The 25,501-nt window shown below is 48.2% G+C and overlaps 1 protein-coding gene and 2 long non-coding RNA genes across 6 annotated transcripts; all 3 read right to left on the reverse strand.

Moving 5' to 3' along the window:
* Window positions 1-822: 822 nt before the first annotated feature.
* On the reverse strand, window positions 823-4,650 carry LOC307219382 (uncharacterized protein). 3 transcript variants are annotated; one of them, XM_079982526.1, is made up of 2 exons: window positions 4,466-4,650; window positions 823-2,592 (listed from the first exon to the last, which is right to left on the reverse strand). In XM_079982526.1, the coding sequence occupies exon 2, from the start codon at window positions 2,512-2,514 to the stop codon at window positions 1,378-1,380; it is 1,137 nt and encodes a 378-aa protein (XP_079838652.1). In that variant the 5' UTR covers window positions 2,515-2,592; window positions 4,466-4,650; the 3' UTR covers window positions 823-1,377. The 3 variants fall into 3 exon arrangements, with proteins under 3 accessions (XP_079838652.1, XP_079838654.1, XP_079838653.1); XM_079982528.1 differs by having other exon boundaries at window positions 4,446-4,650; XM_079982527.1 differs by having other exon boundaries at window positions 4,368-4,650.
* Window positions 4,651-18,319: 13,669 nt separating this feature from the next.
* Window positions 18,320-19,056, reverse strand: LOC307219426. The gene is made up of 2 exons (XR_013840407.1): window positions 18,712-19,056; window positions 18,320-18,633 (listed from the first exon to the last, which is right to left on the reverse strand). It is a non-coding gene; the product is annotated as an uncharacterized lncRNA (long non-coding RNA).
* An 11-nt stretch (window positions 19,057-19,067) lies between these two features.
* On the reverse strand, window positions 19,068-23,445 carry LOC307219427. Of its 2 annotated transcripts, XR_013840408.1 has the most exons (4): window positions 23,385-23,445; window positions 23,012-23,094; window positions 21,356-21,460; window positions 19,068-19,404 (listed from the first exon to the last, which is right to left on the reverse strand). It is a non-coding gene; the product is annotated as an uncharacterized lncRNA (long non-coding RNA). The 2 variants fall into 2 exon arrangements; XR_013840409.1 differs by lacking the exon at window positions 23,385-23,445 and having other exon boundaries at window positions 23,012-23,257.
* Between the last annotated feature and the right edge of the window lie 2,056 nt (window positions 23,446-25,501).

Here is a 25,501-nt window from a genome sequence, read left to right on the forward strand (position 1 = left end):
ATTATGTAATGCCAGGAAGTTTGAGGGAAAGCTATCTTGTATGTCATATTAAATATCTGTGTACCTATGTGCTTTGTCACATATTTTGCTGACTGATGTCACACCTTTTTCAGTTACTTAGCTGAGTCATACTCTAACCCAGGGGTCAGTAAATTTTTTCAGCAGGGTGTTGGTCCACTGTCCCTCACACCTTGTGGGGGGCCGGACTATATTTTGGGGGGGAAATGATGCAAGAGAACCACGAACCCCGGTGGCTGCTTACCTGTGTCCTGTGAGTGGCAGGGGCTGGTGGCGGCGGGACGATGAGCTGTGCATAAAAGGGCATTGGAGAGGGGCTGCGTAAAATGGCGACCGCGCGAGCGCTGCTGCTGCTGCTGGCACCAACAATGCCCAGCCCCCTTCCTCCTCTAGGCAGGGCGGGGAGAAGCCAGGAGGAGGGAGGGAGGAGGCGCCGCTGGTGCCATCGTGTGAGAGGGAAAGAACGCACGCACTGGCGATCCACGTGGTGATTCCTGGACTGTTCACGGGCCGGATCCAGAAGGCAATTGGGCCTGATCCAGCCCATGGGCCTTAGTCTGCTGACCCATGCTCTAACCCAAGCCAGTCCTGGGACAGAAATCTCTCCATGTGCCCGTGAGTCCCCAGCAATCACACCAAGAGATGTTCCCCAGAATCCTTTGCAACACCACAGAGGATGCCGGGAAATACCTGCCATGTTGTGTAGTGGAGTTACTTGGGACCGTCAAACGTGGGCTGGAGCTGAGTCAAGTCTGACGTTTCCCCAGATGAAGTTATGAACAACTTAGCTTACAAGGCTGTGGTAAGGACAAGTGAGATTTAAAAGGGACGTCGCATATATTTTGTGCTATATGAACAAACAGCAGTTGCCAAGTGATTTTGCACAGGTGAAGAAATAAATGGCTTGATGCCTACAAGGAATAGTTTATAGATTGTTTCACACATTACACAGAGGAAAACCTAGGCTTTCAACCAAGAGAGCTGCACTCAGTGGCGATTCCCTGACAAGCACACCTGTACAAGACACATTTGTTACAGTTACAGATAGGTAGCCATGTTGGTCTGTCGTAGTCGAAACAAAACAAAACAAAACAAATCCTTCTAAGTAGCACCTTAGAGACCAACTAAGTTAGTTATTGGTATGAGCTTTCGTGTGCATGCATACCAATAACTAACTTAGTTGGTCTCTAAGGTGCTACTGGAAGGAATTTATTTATTTTTTTAAAAAATATCTTATGTTTGTTACATTCATACTTTATGCTTCAAGGTGTACACATGGGACTCTTAAGCGTACAGCTGCACACACACACACACACACACACACATCCCGCATTCACAAATGAAATATGTGCCATGGCCCTATGAAGTTTTCATTTGGTGAATGCGCTCGTGCCTCCTCAAGGAGCCTGACTCTGTGAAGTCCTGAGCACAGTACGTGCACGAGTAGGGCTTCTCTCCGGTATGGATCCGCTGATGCCGATGCAGCGAAGTCAGGCGTGTGAATGCCCCACCACACTCTTCACAACGGAAGGGGCGCTCCCCGGTATGAATTTTCTGGTGCCTTTTCAAGCGGAGCAGCTGGACGAAGGCTTTCCCGCACTCTTGGCACTCGTATGGTTTATCCTGCCGGTGAATCACCTTGTGCTTCGACAGCAAGTTGGATGTACGGAAACCCTTGCCACAAGTGGGGCATACGTACGGTTTAGGCTGTTCTCTCTCTGGTTCTCCTGGATCTACCTGGGAAGAGGCCAAACCCTCGCTGCTTTGGCTCTGAGCCTTCGAAGACACTACGATTAAAGGCCCGTCCCTCAGCGTCTTCGAATGTTCTATCTTATGCACGTTCCGCAGGTGTCTCCAGAGGTCGACTTTGTGAAGGAACCCTTTGTCGCATTCTGGGCACTTGTTCGGCCTGTCGCTCGAATGGATGAGCTTGTGTGTTCTCAGGTTGGCCATACGGAAGAACCCTTTGCCACAGACGGGGCACTGGTACGGACGCTCAGCCCCGTGGTACTGCTGGCGTTCCTGCAACCTGCCAAGATGGCGGAAGGCCTCTCCACATTCCTTGCGGCGGTAAGGTAGGACATTGCCAGATGTCGGCACTGGCTCCTCCTCATTTAAAGAACTGATGAAGGCAATGTCCTCACAAACCTTGCCTCCGGCGTGCGCAGAAGAACGAGGCTCTGGATCCTCACCTTCACACTGCAGGTCAAAGTTGGTGCTAGAGGTGATGAAGCCCTTGGCTGTGGTTGAATCGCTCCACTGACTGTATACGCCATTCCTTTCGTCTTCTTCGCAGCGTAGGTCTACAGGGATATCCTGATGGCTGGAAGGTCCATCACGGCTGCCCTCAGGGCTGGGAGGCAGAGAGTAGTCTTCATCTACGTCTAGTTGGAGGCCACCTTTCTGACCCACCCACTCAGGAACGCAGTCATCCGGGCGATCTTCCCCTACGCCACAAGTGTCACTGTCAGACTCCCAGCTCCCTTCCACCTCCATCCTTCAGCATCTTAGGGACAGCTCACATACGATGAAGTGCAGAGGTCTCCTCCGTTTGAGCTCTGGTCGCAGCCAAGCCTGCAAAATAGGAGATAGTAATAAATAATAATACATTTTTATTTATACCCCGCCCTTCCCGGTTCAGGAAACGGGGCTCAGGGTGGCTAACAAATTTAAAGCACTTAATTGCGGCCACAAAAAACAGCATAAAATACAGTAAAAAGCGTAACTAACAATAAAATCAAAAATCAATTTTGGGGAAAATTCATCCAATAAACATTAGATGATCACCAGGGCTAAATGGCTAAATTAGTCCCATTTGGGCCAGCGAGGAGACGAGGGAAGAACCAGCTGTGGGATCTCAGAGCGGGCAATCTTCACAAAAAGGGGAGGGGGAGAGAAAGAAGGGGAACAAAAGATCAGGCCAGGTTCAAACTGAAAGCCAGGCAGAATAGTTCTGTCTTACAGGCCCTGCGGAAGGTCAAATCCTGCAGGGCCCTGATCTCATGGGAAAGAGCATTCCACCAGGTCGGAGCCATCACTGAGAAGGCCCTGGCCCTGGTGGAGGATAATCTAACTTCCTTAGGGCCCAGGACCTCTAAACTATGATTATTCATGGACCTTAAGGTCCTCTGCAGGGCAGACCAGGAGAGGCGGTCCCATATGTACGAGAGCCCTAAGATGGGCTTTGTTTCCAAGCAATCCAAAATCCTGCACACTATAGGGGTAGCCAACATGGTGCCAGATGTTTCTGGGAGTTGTAGTATAGCAACATCTGATGGGTACCACACTGGCTACCTGCTGCCATGGCGACAGCTACTTTTCACTATCCATCGTGGGAAATAAGCCTGCACACTATATCCAAATGGCAAGGGCACAGGCTGCAGCAAAGCACCGCTAGTTGTTTTTTTAAAAAAAGGATTGGGTAGCAGTCAGAACACTGGGTTAGCGGGAAGAGTAGTCTCATCTGGTGTAAGGCAACTTCTCACAAGTAATCAGGCCGCAGGGTTTCATGAGGTCCCTGTGTTGCCCTTTTACAGCTCAGAAGCTGTTTTCAGAGGGGCTTACTCCCAGTTAACTGAGTAGAGGGGTAAAGGTAAAGGGACCCCTGACCATTATGTCCAGTCGCAGACAACTCTGGGGTTGCGGCGCTCATCTCGCTTTATTGGCCGAGGGAGCCGGCATACAGCTTCTGGGTCATGTGGCCAGCATGACTGAGCCGCTTCTGGCGAACCAGAGCAGCGCGCAGAAACACCGTTTACTGGAGCAGTACCTACTTATCTACTTGCACTGGCGTGCTTTTGAACTGCTTGGTTGGCAGGAGCAGGGACCAACGGGAGTTCACCTCGTCGCGGGGATTCGAACCGCCGACCTTCTGATCGGCAAGTCCTAGGCTCTGTGGCTTAACCCACAGCGCCACCCGCGTCCCAGGGGAGAGGGGTACACAGTCTTAATTATTCCATACTGGGTGGAAGGGGAGAGAGAGAAAGGCCACAGTAGGAATGATTAAATCACCATTTCTATAAAGGTCTTTTAGATGCGATCTGCACCCAGTTGGACTCCTTATTCCCTCACCACAGTCATCAGGTGAGAGCAGTGAAGGGAGTTGCAAAAAAGGAACTCCTGAAATGGGAAGCAAGCGCCACCAAGCAGCATTCCTGTTTAGCTTTACATTTTAAAATAATGTTTACGCACAAAACAGATACATGGAACAGGTGGGGGTTGTTGTATTTTTTTTTGGGGGGGGGAGGGAACAAAACACATTGCAGAGCCTCTCCCCTTCAACTCCTCCCTCCAAATAGACGAAAGACTTGACAAGCCGGGAGTCACAAATTTATAAATATGTCACGCACCCAACCCAGCTTTGGCGCAAAGTGATGGATGGAAGAAGCGGCGCCCGGGCGGGCGCTGTGTTAACCTGCGGTACTGACCGCTGCAAGTTCTTATTTACCCGCTGTTCGTCTCGGCGGCTCCCCGTTCATCCCGGGAAAGGTTTCCTCTCCGGCTTCAAACCTTTCTTTCCCCCGCTCCATGCAGAAGTCAGGAGCGCGCCGTGCGCAACGAGGCACCCCTTGCCTCCTTTTGCAATGATGGTTTGCGTCCTTCCACCCCCCCCCCAGCAAGAAAAAGAGCCTCGGCAACAACAACACGCCCCCCACCCCATTTTCTCCCCCAACCATTTCTTGATTGACCAAGTCAGGATCCAATCCCGTTGCTCGCCCTGCCCACATCCTGCGCCTCCTTTCCCCCCAGGGCTGCCTGGCGAGAGCGGCTCCTCCTCCACCCTCCCTCCCTTTAAAGTCCGCTGTCGCCTGTGCCACCTACCGAGACCTGTGTATTAAAATAAAATAAAAAAATATTGTGGGAAACAATTTGCTTCTGTTGCTCAGCAAGAACAAGATGCTTTCCTTTGCTCGACGGTGCAGTGCCATCTGGCGCTATGATGGGATCTTCTTTGGCATCCCTGGTAGCCGAGTAAGATTGTCTTCCATGAGCAGGGTTTTCACAGCGAGTCCACAAGTGATTGTAGTTGATTGGCCAGTGACTAGTAAAAGAGAAAAAGTGACTGTCATGCAGATGTACAGTGGTACCTCGGGTTAAGTACTTAATTCGTTCCGGAGGTCTGTTCTTAACCTGAAACTGTTCTTAACCTGAAGACCACTTTAGCTAATGGGGCCTCCCACTGCTGCCATGCCGCCACTGCACGATTTCTGTTCTCATCCTGAAGCAAAGTTCTTAACCTGAAGCACTATTTCTGGGTTAGCGGAGTCTGTAACCTGAAGCGTATGTAACCCGAGGTACTACTGTAATCGTGAGCCAAGGTGGGTTCAAAATCAAAAGGGATTTAGCTTTCTCTTTTATAATTACGCAGAAAGAACGAATGGGATCAGAGCTTGCCAGGAATAATGTAGCACAGGAGAAATGACGTGAGAGGCCACCATTTCTTCTTCTTTTTTGGTGATCCCTCATAGCTCAGTAAGATTGTCTTCCATGAACATGATTTTAACAATGAGTCTGTAAGTGATTGTGGAGGTCAGTTCTGGATCCACACGTCCTTCCACAGTGGGGACATTGGTTTCCGGGTGGGAGTTGATCACTGTGAGGGTTTGCCAAGCGTGCCTTCCTCTTAGCACATTTCTCCCTTTCGTCCTGAGTTTGAGCGACTTCAAAGTCCATGACACCTTTGGCAAAAGCTGTTCTCCAATTGGAGCGCTCACAGGCCAGTGTTTCCCAGTTGTCAGTGTTTTTACTACTTTTTTTTTAAAAAAAGATTTGCCTTGAAAGAGTCTTTAAACCTCTTCTGTCCACGATGCTGGACTGGATGGGGCCATTGGCCCAAACCAACAGGTTATTCTTAAACACATTTGCAACCCAAGCTTATGCACGTTTACTTGGATGCACGCTGATTTCGCCAGGATTTAGAATAATAGAATCAGAATTGTGGAGCTGGAAGGGAACATGAGGGTCATGTAGTCCAACCCCTGCAAAGCAGGAATGTTTTGCCCAACGTGGGGTTTGAACCCACAATCCTGAGATTAAGAGTCTCTTGTGCTACCGACTGAGCTATCCTCATTTCCAAGTGAGCATGAGATTGCATTTGTGCAGCCCTGTGGGATGTGAAACACAAGGGCAGTCAAGTACAACATCCCTAGAGTGGACATAAAAGAGGATGTCTGGACCAGCCAGTCGAAACTTCCTGTTTCTCCTAGGCTGGGCCTGTTACAATATGGATGCAATGCAGCTGCAAAGTGCTAGCTTGAAAAGTAAACATGATGGGAATGTTGGGACTGCCTGTGGGAAACAGAGGGACAGTCTATTCACAGTGCGAAGCACCGGAATTAGCTCAGAGTGTAATATGAGCTCTTCCGTTTATTCCTATCCAGGAAGTGTTTGAAGAGAGCAGTCATGTTTTTTGTAATGCTGCAAAGACAGAAATAAAGGCATGTAAATACGTTTCTGTCTATCTCTTTCCCCTGCCAGGGGGCAGGAAAGAGGGGTGTGTTCTTCTCACGCTGAGAAGGATCGCCTATTGCGACCTAGCCTGGATCTTGCTGGGGAATGCAGCCAGGGAGGTCAACAGGGAATCATGCCGGGTGCCTGGGAGAGTTGCCAGTTTCTCCTGATAAAGACTTGATTTCCGACAGGGACAGACTTCCTCTGCATGTGACTAGAGGTGGGCATGACCTCACCTGCCCAGGTAACAAAAGAGAAGGACTGGCCAGCCATCTCTCTCTCTCTCTCTCTGACCACATTTGTCGAAGAAGCAACATCTGCTTAGTCTAAGATGCTCTCTTGGCTTCCAGCCAAGAGAGGACAAAGGGGTTGTCTCCTTATGGGAGAGTCGCAGATGACTCTGGGGTTGTGACGCACATCTCGCTTTACTGGCCGAGGGAGCCAGTGTGCAGCTTCCAGGTCATGTGGCCAGCACGACTAAGCCGCTTCTGGCAAAACCAGAATAGTGCACGGAAACGCCGTTTACCTTCCCGCCGGAGTGGTACCCATTTATCTACTTGCACTTTGACGTGCTTTCAAACTGCTAGGTTGGCAGGAGCAGGGACTGAGCAACAGGAACTCACCCAGTCGCAGGGATTCCAACCGCCGACCTGATCGGCAAGTCCTAGGCTCTGTGGTTTAACCCACAGCACCACCCGCATCCCTAGGCATATTCTACCGCTAGGCAAATTAGAGGTGACATGTTGCCCTGGAAACTAAATAGTAGTCTTTTGGCTCTCAATGTCTGCCTTTGTTTTACCCTCTCTGAGCAGGCAGGTATCTGGTCTGCTGACATCATGATAACATGGACTTTGAAGTTCACTTGCGATTCCTACCCATGTGGTTGAAGCCTGGGAAAGTGCCCTTATTAACCCATCGAAGTCGAGGGCCTGAAAGCCGCATGATGAGCAATCTCAGTGCAGACAGCAAGAGCCAATTGTTCTCTTCTTCATTTGGAAGGGCTTGAACTCACAGCCTTATGTTTGCAAGGAGTTTTTGTACCTTCTTCGGTTGCTATGGAGATAGTTACCGAAGAGCTGAACTTTTGCCTTGAAAACCTCTCGGTGTTTTTTCGCGCAGTTCTGCTGGTTGTTCAGTTGCTGGAGCAGCCTGAGAAGAGGGAGTGAATGTCAGAAAGCGGCGTGCTTCTTGAAGAACATTTGAAGCCAAAGTGGTCTGCAAAACAATATAGCCGCAGTAAGTGGAGTTAAGGTGAAGGAGAGGCTGGCTCTAAAATCATGCTCAAAAGTTCTGTTGGTGAATTGATGATTAGCCAGCATTTGTTCCCTTTGCTTAACAACAACAACAACAACAACATAATAATAATACAGTGGTACCTTGGTTCTCAAACGCCTTGGTACTCAAAAAACTTGGAACCCAAACACTGCAAACCTGGAAGTAAGTGTTTGAGAACTTTTTTCGAAAGCTGTAACTTGCTTTGTTTTGAGTGTTATGCTTCCGTTTTGAGTGTTACGCTGAGGTCTTTCTGTTTCTGCTATTTATTTTGCATTTTTGTTTTTGCGGCTTTTTTGTTTTGTTTTTGTAGCTGTGTGGAACCCTGTTCAGCTACTGATTGATTGTGTGACTGCAGTACATTGTTTATTGCTTTCAATTTTTGGATCAATGGTCTTGTTAGATAGCAAAATTCATGTTAAACTGCTGTTTTAGGGGTTGTTTTTAAAAGTCTGGAATGGATTAATCCATTTTGCATTACATTCTATCGGAAAGCGCGCCTTGGTTTTGGAACGCTTTGGTTTTGGAACGGACCTCCAGAACAGATTAAGTTTGAGACTCAAGGTACTACTGTATTTCAACTGGTGCAATTTCAGCTGGTGCAGTGAAGGCAGAGGCTGTTCCAAATACCCAAATTCTAAGATAAGGACAAGTAAATGATGGACCTTGCAGGTGGAGAATACTTTTATTTTTAAATATCTTTAATATCAAGAGAATCTATGTATGAGTTATTAATACTTTATTATCTCTTTGCAGCTGTGCTGTATCTTTGTACTTTTGTCCTTCCAGACGGAGAAACTTTATGGTTCACATTTAAAAAAATTTTTTTGCTTCCCCCACCTTTTGTTACCTAAAAGGTAAAGGGAACCCTGACCATTAGGTCCAGTCGTGGCCGACTCTGGGGTTGCGGCGCTCATCTCACTTTATTGGCAGAGGGAGCCGGTGTACAGCTTCCAGGTCATGTGGCCAGCATGACTAAGCTGCTTCTGGTGAACCAGAGCAGTGCATGGAAACGCCGTTTACCTTCCCGCCAGAGCAGTACCTATTTATCAACTTGCACTTTGACGTGCTTTCGAACTGCTAGGTTGGCAGGAGCAGGGACCGAGCAACGGGAGCTCACCCCGTTGCGGGGATTCGAACCGCCGACCTTGTGATCAGCAAGTCCTAGGCTCTGTGGTTTAACCCACAGTGCCACCCGCATTTGTTATTTACCCCCACTCAAAAGTAAATCTCGTGCCCCGAAATTGTCTGAACCCAATTGCTGTAATTAAAATCTGCTTTGAGAGCAGCTTGTGTAGAAAGCACAAGGATGGACGGATGAACACAGCCATCGAAGCCTGATACTCCATGCACAATCCACGCACCGTTAATCAGAAAAAAACTAGCACTCTGGAGGCTCTGCGTTCACTGTTAACATTGATTTGTGTTCCCATTTCACTGAGAAGGATAAATGGAAAGGATGGCAAATGTCCCACTTTTGACTGCTGTTATTGCAAGGTAATTAAAAGGGAGTTAAGGTGTTAAATGATGGGACGCAGGTGGCGCTGTGGGTTAAAGCCTCAGCACCTAGGACTTGCCGATCGAAAGGTCGGCGGTTCGAATCCCTGCGGCGGGGTGCGCTCCCGCTGCTCGGTCCCAGCGCCTGCCAACCTAGCAGTTTGAAAGCACCTCCGGGTGCAAGTAGATAAATAGGGACCGCTTACTAGCGGGAAGGTAAACGGCGTTTCCGTGTGCGGCTCTGGCTCGCCAGAGCAGCGATGTCACGCTGGCCACGTGACCCGGAAGTGTCTCCAGACAGCGCTGGCCCCTGGCCTCTTAAGTGAGATGGGCGCACAACCCCAGAGTCTGTCAAGACTGGCCCGTACGGGCAGGGGTACCTTTACCTTTTACCTTTAAGGTGTTAAATGGTTTGTATTAAGTGATGCTCAGCAAGCAGTAGGCAGGGGAGGGGATGGGGGATGGAAGGGTATTTTTTTAAAAAAATAAAAAAATACAGTATATATTTTTTATTAAAGATTTCTTAGTTTACAAAAATACATGCGTTTTCTCTTTTTTCAAGTTGTGTTTTCTACAGATCAGTTTCATTTGTTGTGAGACATTAGCGTTGCATACAGTGTTAGGAAGAAAAGAGGGGGAAAGAGGGGGGGAATGGTATATGTATGTGTGGGGTTTTGTGTCAGTGTCACTTGTGTGGGTTCGCTTACTATTCGCTTGTTGTATTTCCTTGGTGGTGAGAGAGGTTGCGGGTGGCCTAGGGTGTGGTTGGTTGTCTTTGGTTGGCTGTAGTGAGAATTGTTTTCATGTGTGAGTGGGGTGGGTAGGTGTTTATGAGTCAGGTTAGCCAGATTAATTTGTATGCTGTTGGTGGATTCTTTTTTCTTGTCTTGTTGAGCTGTGATGTGATAAAGGTGAGCCATACTGGGGTGAAGGCATCTTCTTCTATTTGTCCTTGTAACTAAGCAAATATTAGAAGTTACCACAGAACTGGACCTACTAAACATCTTCCAAGACAAGAATGTGGGATGTAATCCACTGGGAGCAGTCAAATACAACATTCCTAGTTTTCCTAGAGTGGACAAGCAAGGGAATGATTGGTCCAGCCAGTCGAAACTTCCTGTTCCTCCTGGCCTGGAGCATCCTTCCTCTTGCATGTGACTAGAGGTGGGTGTGACCTTACCTGTCCAAGTAACAGAAGGACAAGGCATGCTGCCACTCTCTCTTTTCCATCTTCGTTTCGTCATGTGAACTGCAGGACTGCTAGCCTGCAGTCACTGGGATTATCCCTCCCATATGGGGTAGATCCACATGTATATATTTGTAACTAAGTCTGCCTTCAGGATGCGGGTTGCACTGTGGGTTAAACCACAGAGCCTAGGACTTGACAATCAGAAGGTCGGCCATTCAAATCCCCGCAACGGGGTGAGCTCCCGTTGCTCGGTCCCAGCTCTTGCCCACCTATCAGTTCGACAGCCCCTCAAAGTGCAAGTAGATAAATAGGTACCGCTCTGGTGGGAAGGTAAACGGTGTTTCCGTGCGCAGCTCTGGTTCGCCAGAAGCGGCTTAGTCATGCTGGCCATATGACCCGGAAGCTGTATGCTGGCTCCCTCGGCCAATAAAGCGAGATGAGCGCCGCAACCCCAGAGTCGGTCACGACTGGACCTAATGGTCAGGGGTCCCTTTACCTTTACCTTTACTGCCTTCAGGAATCCAACTGTGAACTGATGTGAGTAAACTTCTTTTATTGACTTTAAATAAGTGTCTTAATTCGTTTAAGAGGGATAAAAGGGAACTTACCAGGTATATAACATATTGTATAACAGTGAGAGGCTTACACAAGCCTGCAACAAGCTATCTGCTATGCATGTATGAAAGGGGAATGTAAACTCGGCTACATAAAGAAACTTTCTAGCACAAGTTAGGAAGGGTATTAATAAACAATATATCCTCTCCCGCCACCCTGAACATTCCCACAAATAATGCCCACTCGCATCATAAAGAGTTCATAACCCACCTACTCTCAGCAGCCCAGAAACATTATAGCCAGACACTGGAGAGACTTGTCAGGAGTAAGCATAGACCAATGGTATCAAATAGTATGGGAAACATCCTATTGGGGGGGGGGGGAAACTAACCAATAATTTGGAATTGACACGGGTGGAAGGGTAATTATGAGTTGCATGCAAGTATCTGGAACTGAGTGGGATGCAGGTGGCGCTGTGGGTTAAAGCCTCAGCGCCTAGGGCTTGCCGATCGAAAGGTCGGCGGTTCGAATCCCTGCGGCGGGGTGCGCTCCCGCTGCTCGGTCCCAGCGCCTGCCAACCTAGCAGTTCGAAAGCACCTCCGGGTGCAAGTAGATAAATAGGGACCGCTTACCAGCGGGAAGGTAAACGGCGTTTCCGTGTGCGGCTCTGGCTCGCCAGAGCAGCGATGTCACGCTGGCCACGTGACCCGGAAGTGTCTCCGGACAGCGCTGGCCCCTGGCCTCTTGAGTGAGATGGGCGCACAACCCCAGAGTCTGTCAAGACTGGCCCGTACGGGCAGGGGTACCTTTACCTTTACCTTTTATCTGGAACTGAACCCCCGATGCAGTTTTAGGATCAAGAGCAGTTTCACGAGAGGACAGCAGAGAAGAGGAGGCTAGCCTTAGCCCAAAGGCAGCTTCCCTGAGTTAAGTATACTGTGGAAACTGCAGGACGGTGTGTGTGTGTGGGGGGGGCAGTGTGAAGTGCAGAAATTGTGTGTGGGGAAAGGCGTAGAATGCACCGTTTTATTTAAAATGCATCTCTGGGTTATTTGTGGGGCATAGGAATTTGTCCAAATATTTTTTCCAAAATATAGTCTGGCCCCCCACAAGGTTTGAGGGACAGTGGACCGGCCCCCTGCTGAAAAAGTCTGCTGGCCCCTGAGCTAGGGTCTTTACCTGCATGCAAAGACAGGCTCCGGCAGATTGAGCGGACAAGATCAATAGCAGGGCACCTCGGGTTAAGAACTTAATTTGTTCCGGAGGTCCGTTCTTAACCTGAAACTGTTCTTAACCTGAGGTACCACTTTAGTTAATGGGGCTTCCTGCTGCTGCCACGCCGCCACCACGCGATTTCTGTTCTCATCCTGAAGCAAAGTTCTTAACCCGAGGTACTATTTCTGGGTTAGCGGAGTCTGTAACCTGAAGCGCCTGTAACCCGAGATACCACTGTAGTGTGTCCAATGGTCATGAAAGCAATTTCTGCACATGCTGTAGAGGCAATTGAGGGGCAGATGGGGCTCGTCTGCCTGGGAAAACAGCCCATCTAGGAGAAGAAAAACTGTTCCTCAATCTCCACTGTTAAGTTGTGGGTGAGATAGTATCCCCCTGCTGGCCCAGGGTGAGAACTTCAGTACATAACATCCACTGCCTTGAGGGAGATCTTTGGGAGAGAAAAAGGCTAAGAAGAAAACCCTACCCAAATCTGGAGTGGAGTCCCTAAGACAGTTGGATTGTACACTATGTACGCCTCCTTCTGGCAACTCTTTCAGCCAAGCTGGTGCCAAATGTCTTGCTCTGCTTTCCTTTGGACCACATCAGTGAGGCCAAGAGGGGCATCTTGTCATCTGGCCAGCCCAGGACCTGCACAAACACTGCCCAGGCTTGCACTCCTGGGAGGTCAAGCAATGTGGCAGGCAGCAGTGACAAGTTACCGGTCTTTGCAGCCACAGAACTCCAGCAGTTCACCCCTAGAAGCACACTCTTCCATTGTTCCCCGAGACAGGCGACACATAAATTCAACCTGAGCATATGAGGGAGGGGTCTTGCAGGTGGTTTGCTGGGTGTTAAGAGTCCAACAAGATCTGCAAAGCCACAGGTTAGCCAGCCCCAGCACTTGCTAACCTGCTTCCTCTCACGTACATCTCTTCTCCCAGGTCAGGAGTCACAAGTTCTGGCCCATCCAGTGGAATAAAAAGGTAAAGGTAAAGGTACCCCTGCCCATACGGGCCAGTCTTGACAGACTCTGGGGTTGTGCGCCCATCTCACTTAAGAGGCCAGGGGCCAGCGCTGTCCGGAGACACTTCCGGGTCACGTGGCCAGCGTGACATCGCTGCTCTGGCCAGAGCCAGAGCCGCACACGGAAATGCCGTTTACCTTCCCGCTGGTAAGCGGTCCCTATTTATCTACTTGCACCCGGAGGTGCTTTCGAACTGCTAGGTTGGCAGGCGCTGGGACCGAGCAGCGGGAGCGCACCCTGCCGCAGGGATTCGAACCGCCGACCTTTCGATCGGCAAGCCCTAGGCGCTGAGGCTTTAACCCACAGCGCCACCTATCCAGTGGAATAGAGCCCAGCAATCATGCTTTGTGGCTTGCAAGGTGTATGACAAACCCACCTGTTTTGTGGTCCGGGGATTTTTTTCTAGCCTCTGAAACATGCACCAATGGTGGGATGCATTTGGTTCAGTTGTGCACACCTGCCTTCGTTGACACACACACACACACACACACACACACACACACACACACACACACAGAAAGTTCCTCCTCCACTCCCACCTTGTGCTAAATAAGACAAGCAGGGATGGGAGCTGTTAATCGTGACGTTAATAGATGGCTTGCTCAACTGAAGGGTGATTTTCACTAGATATTTTTACATGGGGAAAGAATGAAAGTGGCAGCTGGGTTTAATCAATAATGCAAAAATAGGAAGCGTTAAAGGGCACCAAGATGTGAGCCAATGTATATTGTTGCATAAATAATTTCATTAAAAGTTTTATTTATGACTCAGTGTTCATCTCATAGGTTTTCGAGCCAAGCGACTCAGCCTGCCAAAGCCCATCAACTTCTTTGTAAAATAACTGTAAATCACGGCAGATTAACTGGACAATCGGCCGTTAATGGAGTTTGTTTCACCGTCCCATCAATGGGTGTAGAAGCCAGGTGGAGAAAATGGCCATTTGTGATCCAGCTGGGTTTGTCCGCTCTAAAACGCAGATGTTCTTTCTACCCAGAAACGGCTGCTTGAGATGGTGATGGGTTTGAGACTCTTTTAAGGGTCTTCAGAGAGAAAGTTGGACACATCTGACCACTCCAGTCACCATGAAGTGATGCTATGCAGACCATCAAAATGAAGAAGAGCTTTGCCGGAGGGTTTAAATGTCTCATAATGGTTTGGGGAGCTGTTCTGCCTTCTCCTCGTTTCCTTCTCATCTGAATTTTTATCACCAATAGCAACAACACATCACAACAGCAACACCTCAGCTTACAGGCTCTACGCCATTAAGTGCTTTTACAATGTGTTGTCCTTCTGCACCTTTTCTTTTGTCTCCCTCTGTTTCATCCTTTCTGCTCTTCATCTAGGGTGGAGTTTATCCCAGAGGGTTCAGGGCTGCACCGGCTGCCAATCTGCTTACTGGGCCAAGTTCAAGGTGTTACTATTAGTATAGAAAGCTCTTAGGAGCTTGGAACCAGTGTGCCTTCAAAGAGCAGTTTGCCCCACACGTACCCACTTGGCCGCTTCGATTGGTGGCATTGGCACTACTGCAAGTGCCACATAATGCCCATTCTACATTTGTAAGAACTCAATCATTTAGTGTGGCTTCACTTTGGTAAAGGTAAAGGTAAAGGTACCCCTGCCCGTACGGGCCAGTCTTGACAGACTCTGGGGTTGTGCGCCCATCTCACTTAAGAGGCCAGGGGCCAGCGCTGTCCGGAGACACTTCCGGGTCACGTGGCCAGCGTGACATCGCTGCTCTGGCGAGCCAGAGCCGCACACGGAAACGCCGTTTACCTTCCCGCTGGTAAGCGGTCCCTATTTATCTACTTGCACCCGGAGGTGCTTTCGAACTGCTAGGTTGGCAGGCGCTGGGACCGAGCAGCGGGAGCGCACCCCGCCGCAGGGATTCGAACCGCCGACCTTTCGATCGGCAAGCCCTAGGCGCTGAGGCTTTAACCCACAGCGCCACCTGCGTCCCTTCACTTTGGTACTCCCTGCCTACTGAGATCAAGCAGGTGTCTTCCCTGCGGTCTTTTCGTCACCTGCTGAAAACACCCAACCCAAGATGCCTAGACAGATGAAGCCATTTTAATTTGTTTTAGCATTTTAACTTTTGTATTTTTTTAAAGTCGGGTCATCATTTTTTTCTGGATTTTAGTGTTTTATTTTTTTGCAAGCTGCTTTGGGACGTGGGTGGCGCTGTGGGTTAAACCACAGAGCCTAGAACTTGCTGATCAGAAGGTCGGCGGTTTGAATCCCCGCAACAGGTTGAGCTCCCATTGCTCGGTCCCTGCTCCTGCCAACTTTCAGCAGCCTTTAAAAATAAAAAACAAAACTCCAGGTTGCCAGCCACCAGTTTTTACCTGACCAAAGGTTTGAAGCTAGACCTATTAAAATCGATGGGACTGAATGGAGGCATGCCTAATTAAATCCCATTTATTTTCATGATGGGACAAAATGCAGCTTCTGGGTGCAGGGGGTTCGCTTTGATATCCTGGCTCATTCACAAACTGTGATCTGAACAAGGCACCAGTTGCCGTGTTCAGATACAACGACAAACTGTCATTTGCTCCTATCTGCAAATGGAAACTTTAAACCCCATCTAGTCACATGCAAAGGGGAGGACAGTGCAAAAGCATATAATCACAACATGTTTATTGCTGTGTCTGAACAGGCCTGCCACTGGTGCAAGGCCAGCTAGTAATTTCATGGCAGAGGTGAGATTTGAACCCAGAACTACCCGATTGTAGCTCAGTCTCTTAGTCCCCCAAGCTAGACCAATGAAAATGATGGTCCCCTTTCCCACATTCAAATAAAAACGTTTTTAAATGGCAGTTTGGTGAATGCTAAGCTTGGAGTTGGGGGACGCAGGTGGCGCTGTGGGTTAAAGCCTCAGTGCCTAGGACTTGCCGATCGAAAGGTCGGCGGTTCGAATCCCTGCGGCGGGGTGCGCTCCCGCTGCTCGGTCCCAGCGCCTGCCAACCTAGCAGTTCGAAAGCACCTCCGGGTGCAAGTAGATAAATAGGGACCGCTTACCAGCGGGAAGGTAAACGGCGTTTCCGTGTGCGGCTCTGGCTCGCCAGAGCAGCGATGTCACGCTGGCCACGTGACCCGGAAGTGTCTCCGGACAGCGCTGGCCCCTGGCCTCTTAAGTGAGATGGGCGCACAACCCCAGAGTCTGTCAAGACTGGCCCGTACGGGCAGGGGTACCTTTACCTTTACCTTTTAAGCTTGGAGTTGGGCCAAAAGGGAGAGGGGGAAGGTTAGTTATAAATGCCCTGTTGAAAGCAAACATATTCACAAGATGGTGCTGTTACTCCATCTCTGAATTAGCATTTTGTGCCCTGGAAAGCTAGCAAAGGGATCGTTTGTTTTCGTTTGCAATTGAAAATCACTCCCGACACGCCCTTAAGAGTGCCAGAGAGCACTGCCATTTATCACAGTGAGAATAGCTTTCATGTTTATAATTTTGCTCCTCTTCACAACTAATTATTTTATTTGCTGAAAAAGCCTCACATTATAATTACTGTGTTTTCCCATATATAACATGCCCCCGTGTATAAGACGTCCCCTATTTTGGGGGACTCAAAATTAAGAAAATGCACTATGCACTATCCGTGTATAAGATGACCCCTTATTTTAAACTTCAGAAATTTAGGAAAAAATATAGTCTTATACACGGAATAATACGGTAAGTGGATTCAAATGCTCGTGTATTTATTTTAGGGCTGTAATAATTTAGGGTCCAGCGCCGAGGGCCTTCTGGCGGTTCCCTCATTGCGAGAAGCAAAGCTACAGGGAACCAGGCAGAGCGCGTTCTCGGTAGTGGCGCCCACCCTGTGGAACGCCCTTCCAGCAGATGTCAAAGCGATAAACAACTACCTGACATTCAGAAGACATCTTAAGGCAGCCCTGTTCAGGGAAGTTTTTAACGTGTGATATTTTACTGTATTTTTGGTTTCTATGGAAGCCGCCCAGAGTGGCTGGGGAGGCCAAGCCAGATGGGCGGGGTATAAATAATAAATTATTATTATTATTATTATTATTATTATTATTATTATTATTATTTCTGGATTTCCCTGAAATCACCAGCTGGGCAGATTTTTTAAATTTTGAAAAAAATAATCCTGGTTACCCCCCCTTTTGCATGCGCTCAGGGAGTGGTCGAACAGTCGGTCAGTTGGGTGGGCAGCTAGCTGAATGCAGCCAGCATCTCCCCCTCTCCAAGTTAAGAGCCGTGTCAGGCCTCCCTCCTCCTCCCCTCAGTAGCTCCCAGGCATGGCCACAGCCACCCCCCCCAACCTGCTGCCTCTGCTCTTATTTGCTCTCTCGAATATGGCAACCCTATGAAACTTTCGAACAAAACCCCATGCGCATGAGAGGCATGGAGGTGGCAAAGGGCAAGAGTGCTTGCCTATCTCTCTCCCGCCATTGTCTACCGATATCGGAAAAGCAGTGTTGCCTAGTGGCAAGAGCTAGGGGCATCCAATGTGACAAGCTGCCTCCTATGGAGCAAGTTATCTCTCATTGGCCAGGCATCCAGCTGCATGAAACTTTGCAGTGCCTAAGCAGCTGGAGACTACCCAGTTCCAGCTTCTCCCTTTGGCTTCCATCTAGAGCAGGAGTCAGCAAACTTTTTCAGCAGGGGGCCGGTCCACTGTCCCTCAGACCTTGTGGGGGGCCAGACTATTTTTTTTGGGGGGGGGAATGAATGAATTCCAATGCCCCACAAATAACCCAGAGATGCATTTTAAATAAAAGGACACATTCTACTCATGTAAAAAAATGCTGATTCCCTGACCATTCACAGGCTGAATTTAAAAGGCGATTGGGTCAGATCCGGCCCCTGGGCCTTAGTTTGCCTACCCATGATGTATCACTTTTAACCCCTTGACCATTCTCTGCGCACCCAAATACAGTTCAAACACATTCAAAGGTTTTAATAAAAAGTAATCTTTATTAAATAGTTTTCCAGATGAAATACATTGTTTCTGAGAGATTTGCATGGGGAAATCTTTTTGATTCCTCAATAATAAGGGGCAGTGGGGTGAGGGAGGTCAGGGCCACATCCACACCGTTTCATGTGCTATGAAGCCACTTTAAACACTCATGGCTTCTTCCCCCAAAGAATCTGGGAGCTATAGTTTGAAAAGGGTGCAGAGAGTTGTTAGGAGACCCCCTGTTCCCCTCCAAGAGCTACAATTCCCAGAGTTCCCTGACAAGAAGGGAACCCTACCCCTACCCCTACCCCATAACTCTTAACTAGAGCTACAATTCCCAGAGTTCCCTGACAAGAAGGGAACCCTACCCCTACCCCTGATGCTAACCCTAACTCTAACGCTAACACTAACCCTTAACCCTTAACTAGAGCTACAATTCCCAGAGTTCCCTGGCAAGAAGGGAACCCTACCCCTACCCCTGATGCTAACCCTAACTCTAATGCTAACACTAACCCTTAACCCTTAACTAGAGCTACAATTCCCAGAGTTCCCTGGCAAGAAGGGAACCCTACCCCTACCCCCTAACCAGAGCTACAATTCCCAGAGTTCCCTGACAAGAAGGGAACCCTGCCCCTACCCCATAACTCTTAACTAGAACTACAATTCCCAGAGTTCCCTGACAAGAAGAGAACCCTACCCCTACCCCTACCCCATAACTCTTAACTAGAGCTACAATTCCCAGAGTTCCCTGACAAGAAGGGAACCCTACCCCTACCCTTACCCCATAACTCTTAACTAGAGCTACAATTCCCAGAGTTCCCTGACAAGAAGGGAACCCTAACCCTAACACTACCCCAGCTCAACCTTAACCCTACCCTACCCCTACCCCTACCCCTAACCCTACCCTAACCCTAACCTGCCTACAACTCTCTGTCCCCTTAACCAACTACAGTTCCCAGAATCCCTGAGGGGAAGCCATTCCTGTTCAAAGCGTCTTCATAGCACTTCCAATGCACGGTGCGCCTAATGTGGCCTAATGTTTCCTCCCTCATTTTCTTATCTCTCCCCAGTGCCCCATCACTTGCAATGCAGCAGATGTCCGCCTGCAGTCTCGCTTCAAAGCTCCTTCTCTCAGGTACGGCCATGGCCTTCTCCATTGCTCACTGCCAGTATTTCGCATTCATTTCTCCGATGTAAATAGGGACGTCCTGCTGTTCTCTTCATGACTTTGGACTTGGGGAAAACCTCACCAGCTCCGGACATCCCTGTAAGGCAATGGCAAACAGGTGAGTGGGATGGCCCCCATCCAACAGCGTCCCCCCAGACACCTCCTCTGTTTGGCTGCCTGTTAACAAACAAGGTTTCCAAACCACTTTGCATCCATCTCAGCCAGCGTAGCCTCACGGCATCCACTAGCCTGAACGCAAACTCTTCCAACAACCAGCTGCAGCCTCACCAGGTCCATTGCCAGACATCAACCAGCTTCAGAGCTGAATATCCGTCGCCTTCAGGTAGCGATCCCACCAGCAAGTGAACTTTGTACTTGCCTTCTCCTTGCTCCACAGCATCCCAGCACCCGGCGATTGCCTCCTTCCACTTGTCAGCTGCTGCCACGGGGCAGGAGACCACCAGGGCTGGGTGCCACCGAGCTGCCCATTTCTCTCTGGGGAGGGCAACTGCTGAGGCTTGCGCCTTGGCCCACATTTATACCTGCTCAGCTGCCAAATGTTTTTGTGGCATCACAGTCAACCCACAGACAATGGCAGCAGGTGGGGAGGCGTCACCATCACAGCCTCAGCCCTCACAATGGGGGCGGGGGGCGCAGCTCAGCAGCCAAAACACCTTCCCCCAAGTTGTGTCTATATCTGTGAAGGCCACACTGGACATCCAAGGGGGCAGGAGGGGGACATTTTTCAGCCCAGGGGCTGCATTTCCCTCCACATAACACTAGTCAAATGCACAAATGAACAGAGCAATGAAAGCAAGCCTTATCTTTGCTGTTCAAGGAATGGCATGCAGAGAGAAACTTAGCATCGCAGTAAAAAGCACTTTTTCACCAATCAGTCAATCAATCAATCAATCAATCAATCAATCATTTATTGTATTTGACTAATAGCCATTACAGATCCAGTTATATATATATTTAAATAATATTTATTAAAGTTTCAAAAAAGTTACAAGAATAAGAAAAAAAAGAAAAAGAAGCAAAAAATACAAAATACAGAAAAGTAAAAACAATTAAAAACAAATCAACATTTCCATGTCTTGTCTTTCATTTACTTGTTTCCCTGACCTCCTCACACCTCCCTTTTTTGTATTCTAGTTCAATTAGCGATTTCAGCAAATCCTTTCCATTTTTGCTTTTATCTTAATAATTTATCTTAATATATTATAACTTTACATTCTCACCTATTAACAATCCATTTTTACATACTCCTTTGTAACATTACTGCTAAAACCACATAACTTCATTCCAACATCCTTCTAACATTCCTTAATTTTACAATGTTTCTGTAGATAGTCTTTAAATTTCTTCCAATCTTCTTCTACCGACTCTTCTCCCAGGTCTCGAATTCTGCCAGTCATTTCCGCCAGTTCCATACAGATCCAGTTATAAAAGCATCAAACCCAAAGACCCAAACTATAGCTCCCAGATTCACTTGCTCTTCTGATATCTGGGCGCTCCTTTTTTCAGCTTCTCATAGTCTGCATTCACCGCATAGAACTGAAAGAGGGCAGCACGATTAAGCGTTATCTCCAGCTTGGACTACTACCATGCACTCTACGTGGGGCTACCATTGAAGGTGACTCGGACATGGCAGGAAAGGATCTCAGTCTAATCATTCAACTTTAATGGGCTTAAAAGCAATTTTGCAGGAAGAACCACAAGTCAATGGCAGAAACTCAGGGATCTATCCTGCTTATTCAGTCAGATTGAAATGGAGAGGAGAATGAAGAATCATAGAAGGAGCCCAAGGGTCATCTAGTCGAACCCCAAATGCTGTGATCACACACACCAGGCCTTCCAAAGCGGAAGCTTATTATTCCTCCCACTAAATGGCCATTATTATTATTAGTAGCCCATCTTCCGTAGATTTCAGGGATGGGGCTGATGGGAGTTGGAGTCCCAACAATCTCTGCTGGACACCAGGCTCCCCATCTCTGGCCTATAAGATAACCAGCATCATAACCCTAGTTAAGTATTTCCTACCATACCTTGTACTGGTGGTTGGGTCACAGCTTGTTCCAAGGCTCTGGGTTGCTCTTTTTCTCCCAGCCAGGCAGAAAAATGTGAAAACAGGCAGACAGCAAGGAGTACATCTTTGTAAGAAGAAGAAAAACATACAGCATAAAGCGTAACGCTCTGCCCAACTGTTGGCACATGGTTCCCACCAAATTTAACAATCATGGCCTCCTCAGTCCCACCAGAAGAGCACACTTCTTTTATAATGTGGGAAGTAAATAAAGGCCACCGTACCACAAGTATTTGTAAAAGCCCTAAAAGCCAGTTAACACACTGTTACCTAAATGCAAGGGCAGCTTCTCACTGCCTTGCACCAGAGACAGTGGCGTAGCGTGGGGGGTGCAGGGGGGGCCGGCTGCACCGGGCGCAACATCTGGGGGTTAGGGTTAGGGGGCGCAAATCCACAGGTTAGGGGGCGCAAATTACTTGCCTTGCCCCGGGTTAAAAGGTAAAGGTAAAGGTACCCCTGCCCGTACGGGCCAGTCTTGACAGACTCTGGGGTTGTGCGCCCATCTCACTTAAGAGGCCAGGGGCCAGCGCTGTCCGGAGACACTTCCGGGTCACGTGGCCAGCGTGACATCGCTGCTCTGGCAAGCCAGAGCCGCACACGGAAACGCCGTTTACCTTCCCGCTTGTAAGCGGTCCCTATTTATCTACTTGCACCCGGAGGTGCTTTCGAACTGCTAGGTTGGCAGGCGCTGGGACCGAGCAGCGGGAGCGCACCCCGCCGCAGGGATTCGAACCGCCGACCTTTCGATCGGCAAGCCCTAGGCGCTGAGGCTTTAACCCACAGCGCCACCTGCGTCCCTGTGCCCCGGGTTAGGGGGCGCAAATTACTTGCCTTGCCCCGGGTGCTGACAACCCACGCTACGCCGCAGACCAGAGACAGCGGCAAGTTTGTGAGGCAGTGCTGGACAGAACTCGATGCTGGCAACCCAAGACTACACTTTCTCCATGACAGGTTCCTGATAGACTTTGTGCTTTCTGCTCAGACAGTTCATTGGCTTTACTCTCTTTCCAAATACCCTTTTAGCTATGCTGTACCGCTCATTGCAATGCCTTGCATACAACTCGGCTGAGGAATGGCAATGCTTATATGGTTGGTTTTCTTACTCTAAAGCTAAGAAGCTGACGCTCATGTTTTATTGTAGTTTTATAATTTGTTTTATAACTATTATTATTATTATTATACTACCTCTGGAGCACAGCAGGTCATATTTTATTCAGGTTGTGCTTTAAGATGCAACACTTAAAGAAGTGGCAAAAGCTCTGCCCCCAAGGAGCTTGGAAGGGTGCTTATCAGCCTGGCCCAGCCAGGCCACCAGTCCCTGCCACTGGGTCCCCAGATGCTCTTCAGTGGCAGTGTCGCTTCTGAAAAGAAGCCAAGCTCACTCCCATCCTATCAGGCCACGGATCCCTGGGATTAATTCTGAGTTGCGTAAATTAGTGGGTAGCTGCCACGGATGGGAGTCCAGCTGAGGTCCCATTCAAAAGCGCTGCCTTGCATCCATCAGTCAAGGACACCCAGGGGCCACTGGGAGGCAGGGAGCACGTGACGTGGTTTTGCGGGGATGTCAGTTGTCAGCACCAGGCCAAGGGCTGATCCTGCCCTGAGGGGTGGCACTTACCTGACATCAGGGTTGCGAAGAGCAAGGCGCATGGTGCACAGGCCGGTCCCTCCAATTCCAATAAAGACAAACAGAGGAATCAGCTGTGATAAACAGAACGTTTTGAGATCCAAAGCTGACGTTGAAAACCGGAATAAGTCGCCTATGACAGTGTGCGTGGGAGGGGTCAACTACGAATGACACCAGATTCAGGTGGAAGGCCATGTTGATCTGTGATAGTCGTAATAAATAACAAGATGAAAAAATCTTTTTTAATAATAATAATAATAATAATTTATTATTTGTACCCCGCCCATCTGGCTGGGTTTCCACAGCCACTCTGGGCGGCTTCCAACAAAGATAAAAAATACACTAAAAATAATTCCAGTGGCACCTTAAAGATCAACTCAATATAAGTTTTCAAGGTATGAGCTTTTGTGTGTAATACACACTTCAGATACTTCAGCCTTATAACTGTTGAAGACTCTTATGGCCAGTTGGTTCCACAGGGAAGGGCAAGGGATTCTTAAAGGGATAGATGAGCAAAATTAGCTTCTAATTGCATTCTATACAAGAGCTTAAAGTAGCTGTCTTATTGCAGAGGAATTTTAGAAATACACTTGAAAGAGAAGTTGTTGAATTACAACTCATTACGAAACTAAAAACTATGGAGAGACCTGGTCTGAATGGAGATATTGGATTCATGTCCCATTATACATACTAAAGCTAAATTACTGGAATTATTAAAAAAGATCTTTTCCTATTTCATCTTGTTATTTATTCCGAATGACACCTGCACACAAACAAGTAACTTCCTTGGGCAGACAACGTCTGCTCCCAGGTTGCTAACTAATGCTTTTTAAGTCTCCCGCTGCAATTTTTACTTATGAGAGAATTTCTAACCTGCCTTTCTTCCAAGGATTCCAGGGGAGCTTACATTATAATAAAACACAAGAATAAAACCGATCCAACATGGCTTATACAAAACAGATAAAAGCAGAGCACGCTCCATGAACCACCTGGACTTTCATCTGCAGCAGCAGCAACAAAATTCCCTTCACCTTCCTGCCCACCCAAAAATCCCAGGCAAACAGGTTCGTTTGCACAGGATAGCAATGCAGATGCTGTTGGAATCCAACTCCCATCGGCATAGCCGACGGTCAGAGATGATGGGAGTTGGGCCAACAACATCTGGAAGGCACCAAGTTGGGGACGGCTGCTACAAGCCTCTTTGCTGGGTTTCTTTTGGCAGCAGGGGCTAGCAAAATTAAGGAGGTGCTGGCAGAAACACAGCGCTGCTGACAAACCTGCCTGAGAAAGTGGTCTGCACGGGCATTTTAAGAGCTCAAAGGAGTCAACATGGCAGAGGCCAAGAGACGGATGGGAAACAGCTCCCAGGCTCTGCAAGGCCCAGAAAGCTAAATATTCCATCTCTGACATAGAGGAATCAAGTCTTTTCTAAACCACCTGTGGAGAGGGGAGGGGACACTGCCCTAAAAAAAGCTGCATCCTAACCCCTTGGACTAAAGCCTGTTTGTTCATTTATCTGTGCCTATTATTTATTGACAAGTTTTATATGACTTCTTGTATGTTAGGGTTATCTCTCCAGCTGCTGCAGAGAGGGAGGGCGATTCAGGAGTGTTGCTGTTACTGAAAAAATAAAACGAAATTCTTTGCAACCTGCTGTGGTCTTTCTAGCATAGGTAAAAAATAAAACAGAATTTTGTTGGCAGCTTGCCCCCCCCCTTTGCTTAACGAGCTCAGATTACAGCTGCTCTCCCCCTCCTCTCTGCCTTCTGCATCTGAGCTTCACTGACAAGAAGTGACTGCCACAGCATTCCCTCACAGGATGGCATGGGCAAGGTAAGGGTTTATATACAGTGGTGCCTCGCAAGACGAAATTAATTCGTTCCGCGCGTTTTTTCGTCTTGCGATTTTTTCGTCTTGCGAAGCACGGACTTTGGAAAAGCTTCAAAAATCACCAAAGTCTTCAAAAACCTCAAAAAAGGCTACCACACCGCTATGAGTTGCTCCTCGAAGTGAATGCACGGTTTTAAGAAAAAGGAAACAAACTTTCAAGACAAAGGAAACAAACTTGCAAGACTTGCAAAGCAAGCCCATAGGGAAATCCGTCTTGCGAGGCAACTCAAAAAACGAAAAACTCTTTCGTTTTGCGAGTTTTTTGTCTTTCGAGGCATTCGTCTTGCTGTACTGGGTAATAGATTGCAGCCTGGTCTATTGCTGTCATTTTATGAATCAATGGTCTCGTTAGACAGTAAAACTTATGTAAAATTGCTGTTTTAGGGGTTGTTTTTCATCGGATTAATCCGTTTTCCATTACTTTCTATGGGAAAGCATGCCTTGGTTTAAGACCACTTTGGTTTAAGACCAGACTCCAGAACGGATTAAGTTCGTAAACCAAGGTACCACTGTAAGGCATTATTTAATGGTACTAAGAGCCATTATAAAATTGGTGAATTAATTGAAAGGTAAAAAAATTGCTTAGAAACA

Source organism: Podarcis cretensis (assembly GCF_951804945.1).
Source record: "Podarcis cretensis genome assembly, chromosome: 6".
Lineage (NCBI taxonomy): Eukaryota > Metazoa > Chordata > Lepidosauria > Squamata > Lacertidae > Podarcis > Podarcis cretensis.